This window comes from Penaeus japonicus, unplaced genomic scaffold (assembly GCF_977035675.1).
Source record: "Penaeus japonicus unplaced genomic scaffold, GWHDUDI00000001_assembly GWHDUDI00000016, whole genome shotgun sequence".
In the NCBI taxonomy this organism is placed as follows: domain Eukaryota; kingdom Metazoa; phylum Arthropoda; class Malacostraca; order Decapoda; family Penaeidae; genus Penaeus; species Penaeus japonicus.
Genome location: NW_028234418.1, coordinates 40,702,017 through 40,712,016, shown reverse-complemented (window position 1 = coordinate 40,712,016; position 10,000 = coordinate 40,702,017). Strand labels below are relative to the sequence as shown.

General features: G+C 39.3%; 1 protein-coding gene across 11 annotated transcripts in view; it reads right to left on the bottom strand.

Moving 5' to 3' along the window:
* The window catches only part of LOC122250329 (uncharacterized), a 192,209-nt gene that overhangs the window by 547 nt on the left and 181,662 nt on the right, over positions 1–10,000 (bottom strand). For 3 of the 11 annotated variants that reach the window (XM_086545593.1, XM_086545601.1, XM_086545602.1), the window contains 7 exons: positions 9,530–9,766; positions 8,998–9,348; positions 8,347–8,530; positions 7,955–8,075; positions 5,525–5,758; positions 2,445–2,701; positions 1–2,168 (listed from right to left, as the gene is read on the bottom strand). The exon at positions 1–2,168 is cut by the window's left edge and continues 547 nt beyond it. In XM_086545593.1, coding sequence (XP_086401719.1) covers positions 965–2,168; positions 2,445–2,701; positions 5,525–5,758; positions 7,955–8,075; positions 8,347–8,530; positions 8,998–9,348; positions 9,530–9,766 — 2,588 coding nt within the window. In that variant the 3' untranslated portion in view covers positions 1–964. The remainder of the gene's footprint in view (positions 2,169–2,444; positions 2,702–5,524; positions 5,759–7,954; positions 8,076–8,346; positions 8,531–8,997; positions 9,349–9,529; positions 9,767–10,000) is intronic. The other 8 variants (XM_086545595.1, XM_086545594.1, XM_086545596.1 and 5 more) reach the window with 8 other exon arrangements.

Here is a 10,000-nt window from a genome sequence, read left to right as displayed (position 1 = left end):
ATTTATCATAAAAAATTAAAAAAAGAATTGGAGAAAAAGAATCACTGTACTTATTTACATCACACAAATACTTTGCTGTTATAATTAGAAAAAGGAAGGAGAACCAAAACTAGGCACTTACTGAACCCAAGAAAATCTTACGCTAAACCAGGTACCATATGAGCCCCTACTCCCGTTGGCATTAATCACTCACATCAAGCTCCTTTTTCATGTTACGCTGTACTTTCTTTTTTTAAATAAATAGTTTGTAATTCTTAAGACAGAGTAGAACTGCTTCTTGCATTCATAATTCATTTAATTTAACATAAAAGGGTATTGTTTTTGCAATCAGAACTTGAAAGAATAATACTCTGATTTGAATAACTAAAATTCAATTTGTAATTATGCAAAAAACAAAAAACAAAAAAACACATCCATTCAAAAAGGACACCTTTCATTTACCATCAAAATATTATCTCTCTCTCACCCTCTCTCTCTCTCTCTCTCTCATTCTCTTCCCAAAATACTGACACCAAAAATATACGCATCAGCATAGCATGAAAAACCAGCTTAATACCTCTAGCTCTGAATATGAAACAGCTGTTGGGCTCACTAGGGGCAACACAATTATTGGGAGTCTCAGGACTGTGGTAGTGGTGGTGATGTGTGCAATGGCGCGACCTCTATGGGATGAGAATGACTGCACGTGATGTGGGTGTGGTTGTCTGAGTATGACGATGACGATGGAGGGACAAAAATAAGGAAGACGTGAGATCCAATACTTGCTAGCAGAGGGGAGGCACAAGAAAAGGGGAGAGCTTCATATGGATGGATAAAGGTGATCATGATTAAAGAGACCTGTTGGTTTGAGGATGATGAGAACTGTGGTTCTGACAGAAACTAAAGATGTTTAAATGTGCTTGTGATACTCAATGAAGATGATAATTTTGGCTGTGCTAGTGATTTCCTTGTTTTTTTGTTTATTTTACTTGCTGGTGGGTGGATTGTGGTTGTGTGGAGACATTAGACCCGAGAGGAAGTGTGGGGCAGGAAGGTTTCCTTGGGGTAGGAAGTTCTTGTACATGCCCAAGCTTGCCAGAGCGTCAGGCGAAAGAGCCGACAATCCAGAAAGCCCTAATGAGCCGAGGTGTAACTGAGTTGCTGCTAGATGCTGAGCTGCTGCAGAACCCCCACTGCTCCCACCCCCACTACTGGTGGTGGGAATTAAGCCAGGAGGCAGCATACTATAATATGCAGCAAGGGCTCCAGGGTCCACGTAAGGAAACATAGATATTGGTGTGCCTCCAGCTCCTGAGCCTGGTTTGACCCCTTGAGACAGCATGGGTGTCAGGTACGGGAGTAGTGCAGCAGGGTTGAGCTGAAGACCTGCTAATCCTGGAGGCAAGCCCTGAGCTGTTACTGCTGTGAGTGCTGCAACGGATGGCGCACTGCTTGATGGTGGTAGGTGTTTCATGGGTGACTGTTTACCTGGATGATCTGATGATTTAATGCTTACATGAGGGGGAGGAATCCTACTGGTATTGCAGTTCTTACTAGTACCTGGTTTAGAAACTGCCGATACGGTTATGTCACGCCTCGTTGACAAGTCTAATAGTTCTATTTCTGGCCTTTCTGTCTTTGTAGATTTTCCGTTCTTATTTCCTGATGCACGACTAAGATCCAGAATTTCAATTTCTGGACTAGAACTCTTATTGGTGTCTTTATTCACATCCTTATTGACATCAGTGGTTGGTTTTCCATACATATGTTTGGACTGGGAATACACAGACTGAGACTGAAACACCCTGGGAGGCTCCGGTCTGATAGGGTCCCTTGGCGACTTGGGTAGATGGTGCTGGTGCTGGTGCGCAACGGGGGCAGGTGCTGGGAAGATGCTAGTCTGCGGGAGGAGCTGTGCCAGCGCGCTGATCGTTGTCTTGTTGCTCTGGTGTGCTGGAAGGAGTAGCTTGGAATCGAGCAGGTTCATCTGTCTTAACATGTCCGCTGAGACGAGTCCAGGCACAGCGGGAAGAGGTGCCTTGCTGACTGGAGTTTCCTGGATCACAGATGGCCGTCCATTACCCCTATCTCTCGAACTAGTGCCGTTCACCCTCGCACCATCCTCCGTCTTCAGCTTCTTTGGTGCTGGCTCCTGCAGAGGCTTCTCATATCTGTCATAAAGCAAATTACTGTGTATTGGTTAATCAAGAATACAGCTTTGCCACCCGCAGGCTATGGATTGATATGGCTTGTTTATAACATACTTCTTTCCCAGTGAAAATAATCTCTTCCTCTACTCTTAGAAAATGACCTATTTTTAGCAATGTCTCTTACAAAATACTAAAATCAATAATACACCATCACTTATCAAATAATGAATCTATCAATCGTGAAACCCCTCCTTTGACGGCTTAACAAACAAAAGCAAGAAAGCCCCAGTGCTTGCTTGGAGCATTTCCAATTACCTCTCGGCGATCTTGGCCAGGTCCTGCAGCGCAGTCATGCCGAAGGTGGTCTTGAGTCCCTCCAGGGTAATGAGATCAGCCAGCTGGAGGCCCTTGAGCCCCGGGGGCATCGGGGACAGGCCGGCAGGCAGGGGGCCCTGCATTGTCGCTGGCCCGAGCCCCGTGTGAGATCGCGGGATGGGAGTGATGGTGATTTCTGGTCGCTTGGCCAGGTCGGCCGGGATGTTGCCATCCTTCTTTGTGTTCACCTTTGGCACCTGTGGGTACGGCACAAGGGTGGGGGCATTAGCACCGTCTTGGTGGGCTTTACTGGGAGAGTGAAGGGACTCGGTCATCCCCAACAAAATAATTGTAAAAACAAAAATAAATATGATAATTATGACAACTTTAGTAATTAAGATAATAAAAAGCAATAATACTACTAATAAAGATCACTGACATCACTAATAATAATTATAATAATAACATTAACAATAAAAAATATCTATACAAATGATAAAACAAGTCAATACTAAAATACTAGTGAGATTACTTACAACAAATAAAACAAATATTTTTAATGATTATACAATTGAAAACAAAATCTGTATCAACATTGTGAACTTCTTGATAATATTACCAGTTGTAATAATCATAATGAAATAAAGAAAGTCCTTTTCATTATCATCATAATTAAAACAATAAAATGAGAATAATTGTAAAAGTATAAATAAGATGATGGAAAAAGGTAATATTTTCAATTATTTACAAATAAAACACAACAACAATAACAAAATAAAAAAACATCACATATACCAAAAAAAAAGAAAGAAAAAAAAGGCAATAGCTATGAGAGAGAGAGAGAGAGAGAGAGAGAGAGAGAGAGAGAGAGAGAGAGAGAGAGAGAGAGAGAGAGAGAGAGAGAGAGAGAGAGAGAGAGAGAGAGAGAGAGAGAAAGAGAGAGAGAGAGAGAGAGAGCAGAGAGAGAGAGAGAGAAGAGAGAGAGAGAGAGAGAGAGAGAGGGAGAGAGGGAGAGAGGGAGAGAGGGAGAGAGGGAGAGAGGGAGAGAGGGAGAGAGAGAGATAAAAGTGTCCACAAACATGTACACAAACACACACACACACGCACACAAATTCAAAAACATACAAACACAAACACATTAAAAACACACATTCAAAAAATATAAGCAAACACACACACATGCGTGCACACGTTTACAAGAACAGACAGACCCCCCCCCCCCCAACACACACACACACACACGCAAACATGTGCACATTCAAAAAGACACACGCAAGCATAAACACACGCGCTTGCATGAATGCACACACCCATCCCACACTCATACGTGCGTCCACTCCCACACGTGCACCCACACGCGCACCTGTACACACGCATACACACACAGCTGAATTTCATTTGAAATCTAGCTTTAAATGAAAGTTAATTGTTTGAGGCTGTGATTTCCTTATTATTTCCTTAGTCATTACCTTCCAGATGCCATAGAGAATTTAAACCAATAACAAACAAATGAAATTCAACAACTGTTCTGATACTTATCTAATTTCAACACAAACAAACAAACAAACAAACACACAAACACACACGAACGCAGGCACGCACTCTCTCCCTCTCTCTAGCTCTCAAAATATATGCCAATGATAATAAAAAATAAACTCTACAAGAAGTATATAATATCTGTAAATTAAATTAGTTTTCAGCTATTTTTAGATTCATTATTTTGTCACATACCATGCAGAGTATGTTAGACTGTTAAGAGTAGTTGCAAGTGAGATTGTGTACTTTTATCATATCTATTTACTTTATACGTCTATTTATATTCATATGGAAAGAATTATTTCATGTTAAAAACTAAAACTAAAGGCTAATCATAACAATAATAATAATAATAATAATAATAATAATGATGCTCTTTTACCTTTTATACCACTGTTACCTTACCAAAATTAATCTACACTTAAGATTCTTACATATACCTGAAAACAAGCTTCTCTTAAAACTAGAATACTAAATTATTAAACCTATTTATGCTAATTTCCTCGAAATGTAAACCTTAAAATAAAAAGATGGAACACTCCAATTTACTCTGCTAGAATATAAGGACTTAGAAATCTTTTAATAATTTTTTCTCTTTAACAGATAAAGCCTAACACAAGCTATTTCACTCAGTAATAGGGATCATACATCATGTAAAGAACAACAATATCATCTTTATTATCATTATTATTTTGACTGTTACCAATCAACCTGTACAAACTTTACAATTAAACCTTTTCCAGTAATAAACAGTTTAGGAATTCCCTTTAAGAGCCAAATTAACTTTCCAAAGCAGAAAGGTTAGTGATAATGATGTTACAATCTTTTAAAGTTAATATGTTAAAAGTTAGGTACATAATGATTTCTCCTGGAAGTAAGTACTATTAGCATGCATCATAGAAAAAATATAATTGTTTTGCTACTGTCAATCATCAGGTACCTAACTTCAAAATGATTTATGCCAACAAATTTACCATGCACAAAGTTACAGCATTCCATAACTATAAAGCAAAAGAAAAAGAGCCAATTACAATATCAATCTATGATTAAATAATAAAAGGTTAGGGCATGCACATGACTGAGCAGGGTACGACCTACAGGTAATCATGGTCTAAAGATGTTCTAATCTGACCCTGAGAACCACATGACCATCGGGAGGTGTGCTACTTAGCCCTTGTAACTGAGTTCCACCTGGTCATTCCTGTGTTTTCGAACTTATGTAAGGTTCTCTTGAAATTATCTTAAGAAGAAGGGGGGTGAGGAAGTATATTGAACAATAGAAAAAAAAAAATGTATATAATAAAATCAAAATAACCCCCCCATCTTCATGGCTGTAAATATGTCTTTGGTAAGTACTAACAAAATGCTAAGGAGGGAATGTTGGTTATGTAGTACTGGGAGTATTAATTGTTTCCATGGCCCATGACGGGACAGGAGTCAAGCAGGACAGGAAGGTTTTGGGGAAGGGTGGTTAGGGCGCACCAAGCCAGGTCACCAGGCAGCAGCAGCAGCAGATTGTGTGTTGTCGCCGCAGGTGAACTTACCGTCAGCTCCGTTGGTGTTGTTGGAGGACTGACAGAGGCCGGTGGTGCAGGGCTGGCTTGGGGTGGTGTACCCACAGTTGGCGCAGCACCTAAAGACCCTGTGAGAGGCCCACTGGGCAACCCAAGTGCCTCCTGCGCCCCACCATGGTGGCCAGGAGGTACGTGGGGAGGTAGCAGCTTGGGACAGGTTCCCCCCAACTTGAGAGAGGGCTTGTTGTCACTTGGCACATGCTGCTGTGAGAAACGACACCCATCATGCACCCAGCAATCCCTAGCAGTTTTTTTAATGTACCTATGGATCTAACTTTCCCATCCTTGAAACGAGAAATGCTATGGAGTTAATACTGACATCGTAATATGATTTATTGATAAGCTGCCATGAAACAACACACCCTTCATTGCTAAACATTTATTTAATATTTGCACAAAAAAAGGGATTTTTTTTTTTGCAATAAAACCTGAGTTTTTCAATAAGTAATGAACTTTTCCCTACAAAATGCTCTCACTAATACTTTCTTTAGTTTCTTTTTGACATTTCAAATGTTTCTTTCAAATATTTGGGTCTATGTGCACCTCACAAAAACTGTGTTTGTAATTCAATCATAATGCAATTCAATTCAGCACACAAAAAGCAAAATAAATTTACTACTTCAATTTTTCTTCCTACTGGAAAACAATCATGGAAAGGAGAATATAAAAATACACATTACTGGAAATCGTATCTAATTTGATCTTTTCTTAATATAGATAATTTATTGTACAATCAAAAGGCATTGAAAAAGATGGCAAGATAAAAAACTGGTTTGTACGTTATCAAATTATACATCAACAAAATGATTTATTTTTTCAATCTAAAGCAAAATCAGGCTTCCAGATGGCAACAGGAATTCAACTAGACCTATATTTCAGATATAAACAAGTAACCTATATTATCTTCTATATCATAAAATCTTTAATGAGATTCTTAAATTGTTAAGCAACATCAAATCTTAACCCATTCATGCCGGGGGCATTCCAGCCTTGCATGTCACAATGCCGGGGCTCTCGAACGCATAGGCCTAAATCAATTGAATAAACGACGCCGTAATGAAGTTAGATTGCTACACAAACTGCAACTTTAAGTATTACCACCTTTTATATCTATTTCTACTATACAGAAATTGGTGAGCCACTTCAATACTTTTTTCAAGGACAATATAGAATTAGGAATTCTAATTATTGCTTTTAATATGATAAGGAGCATGTCTTCATCTTTATCATGCCAGCTTTTATTAGCATTCATTGTTGTTTAAATAGGATTTCCAGTTTATATATATAAAAAATCTGTATATATAAGAAATTCCCAATACTTTAAACAAGTATGTAAATGTGAAAGCCGCAACCACCAATTTTATTCATATGATGCCAGTATTTACACCATCAGCAAATTATTATTGTTCCTGTTTTGTATTTCAACGATAGTAAAAAAAAAAATAATAGAATCACTTTAAGTTATCCTGACCTCACCTAAGTTTACATTATAGATTATTTGTCTGCTATTACCTGTAGATTTGCTATAAATATATATTGAAAAAACATACAAAAAAAACATCCTGCTCAAGATCCCATTGGAAAATGACAGAATCTTAAATGTACTTTAGTTTGTCAAAAAAAAAAAAAAGCAAACAGTATGTAAGGCAAAATACAGAAATATTCTGAACATCATCTTGACATGCTAAGTGAAGGAGTAAAACAGTTCATTCCATTAGTGAAACAGCTACTCAGAAGATATACAAATACCCTGGAAACAGACTAAAAATAATCAAGAAAATCTCAACCATGCTAGGAATTGGCTATAGAAGTTAGAAAAGATTACATTACACTACTCAATGAAGTATTAGGCAAAATAATACTAGAAAACAACCAGTCATTTAAGAATAATGCGAAACAAGTAATTTTCTCTTAATGATACTAGAAGCTTAACATTGGATAAGGAATATCTTAAGGATGGGGGAAATGAATCCACATCGGATATTATGATATTTGTGAGTCAATTGTACCTACATCTGTTTCTTGTTTACTAGTTCCAGTCACAAACAAACAGATAAGTTGTCCTAGATTCCTCGTCTTCTACACAAATTCTCTGTAAACTTTGTCCTGACTTATGTAGTTTTCCTAGAGGCTTTTCTTGAAGAATACACATCTTGCACTGATCAATCACAACCAATGACCTCTGCATATTTCCATTTCCACTTCTGAATTGAACTCGGGTCAACTGACACTCATTCACATGTAGAGTGAATGGATGAAGAGTACACAGAGTACATTCTCTACTGTATGTTAAAAGAAGAAGAAAAAAGGAACTTATGTGAATCCTCCACACCTGAACTGACCACAGTAACTAAGACTAAATAACACTACCATGGAGCATCCACAAGCCCCTGGTCTTACCTGGAGGATGGAAACGGAGGGCTCTCCCGGCTCTGATTTTACCTTGCTGCTCTTGGTGGCTCCGATGCCCAAAAGTTTCTTCTGCTCTTGTAATAAGAATTTCTCATATGGCAGCAGTAGTCTGGAGTAAAAAGGATGGTGTTAATGTCTCTGGACAAGTACAATATGTACATCTATGTGGGAGTTCAGAAAAAAAGTGTGTTTGTGTGTGTGTGTAAATAAGCCAATACAAATGTACAAATATAAAAAATTATTCTATACATTTGCATAAAAAGTCAATCATCTTCCAAATGTTTAAATGAAAAGCATACATTACAAAATACCAATTCCAATCTATCTCACATCCAGCTACAAAAACAACAAGCAAAACAAAAGACTAAAAGAAGTCAAACCTTTCATAATGACGCTTCATGATACTGGAGAATGACTGTGCATTTTGCGGTGGATTGGCTGAGGAGGAGGAGGAGGTAGTCGAGCCGCTCATTTCATCGTACAGGAGCTTCCACAATTTCTTCTCTGTCACGGCATCAAACCCACCTAGTTGCTGCACTCTTGTGAATAACTCAAATACATTCACTGAAAGGCAGAAGTAGAGGTTTAGTAACCAGAAAATTAATAATCTGCATATGCATCACAAGTACAACTATTATTATAAGCAATTCTAGCTACTATCTTTATATATAAACAGATAAATAACAAGACTGTCTATATTAGCATTTGAAGTTATTGTACATATTTTAAGTCCAAAAATACACATGTGAAAAGGTAAAAACAACTGATAAATTACAATATCAATGCTGAATTAAGCAGAAAGCAGATAAATATGTTTTAAACTTATCTGAAAATAGGTTAAGTGCTGTCATCCTGTGTCCATACTTTTTCCTGTTACTTCTATTATTTTCCCTGAAGCACTTTGTTTATACACCCACATGTTTAAAATTGTTTATTTGTTAAGTCCTAACTACTTCTCATCATCACCAAACATTTCCTTTGTTCACCAAACAAAACCGGAGTGGCATTCAAGGCAAATACCGGACACTCACATTGTCTGTAACCTATGTGTGGTAGTCTGGTGATTGGCGTGTTGCGATCCTTCATGAACTTGTGGAGTTTGGACATGAAGTCAACCTCTATTAGACGATTCAAGGCGGGCGTAGAAAAGTCGCTCTTGACCTGCGACAAGTGCGAGCGGGAGGTGCTCTTGCGATCGAGGACTCGGAGGCCGTTGGGCTTGGCGGTGAGTCCCGGCTTCCCCTTGAGTCGCGGCCGGATGTCCTCCGACGTCTCCGAGGATTCGGACTCCGAGTCAGTGGGCTTCTTCCGCTTCTTTCTCGGCCGACCTTGCAGTTTGGGCGCTGCGGGGAGGGGAAGAAGTGACTCATTACTTGCATCAACTGAAAGGATTGACAAGAGAACGCACAGCAGAAATAAGTTGTGTATCATTAGAGCATGCGGTTTATGGTGCAAATGTGCCTCTTCGAGACGGGGAAACCCACGTCGCAAAGAGGAAAATCATCAATTCGACTACTGCAACTATATCATTACAACATGAAGGCACTTCAAGGCTATACTTACAGAGATGATTACATAAGAGGTCGTGGCCTTCTAATTCCGGGTAGTCGAAGACGTCTCTGCAGAAGAGCATTCTCGTACGTCTCGAGGGCACCACGAAGCCACCTAGCGCCACGATGATTCGACTGCGCATGAACTCCTCCTCGACTCCTTCCAAGCGCTTGAGCAGCGCCCGCATGCGGCAGTACTTGTCGAAGGCGAGGATGATTATGTGTAAGCTGTTGGGTTCCACCACATCACCTGTGGAAGCGACGGCGGTGTCAGTAAGTGTCGTCGGCGGGAATGGATCATCGGTCAAGCTCTCCTCTCCCAAGGAAATTGAAATGGAGTCTACAATCAACAAACACTATTGCAAACAATTCACATTGTATCTCGTCCACTCAAAGAGAGAGAGAGAGAGAGAGAGAGAGAGAGAGAGAGAGAGAGAGAGAGAGAGAGAGAGAGAGAGAGAGAGAGAGAGAGAGAGAGAGAGAA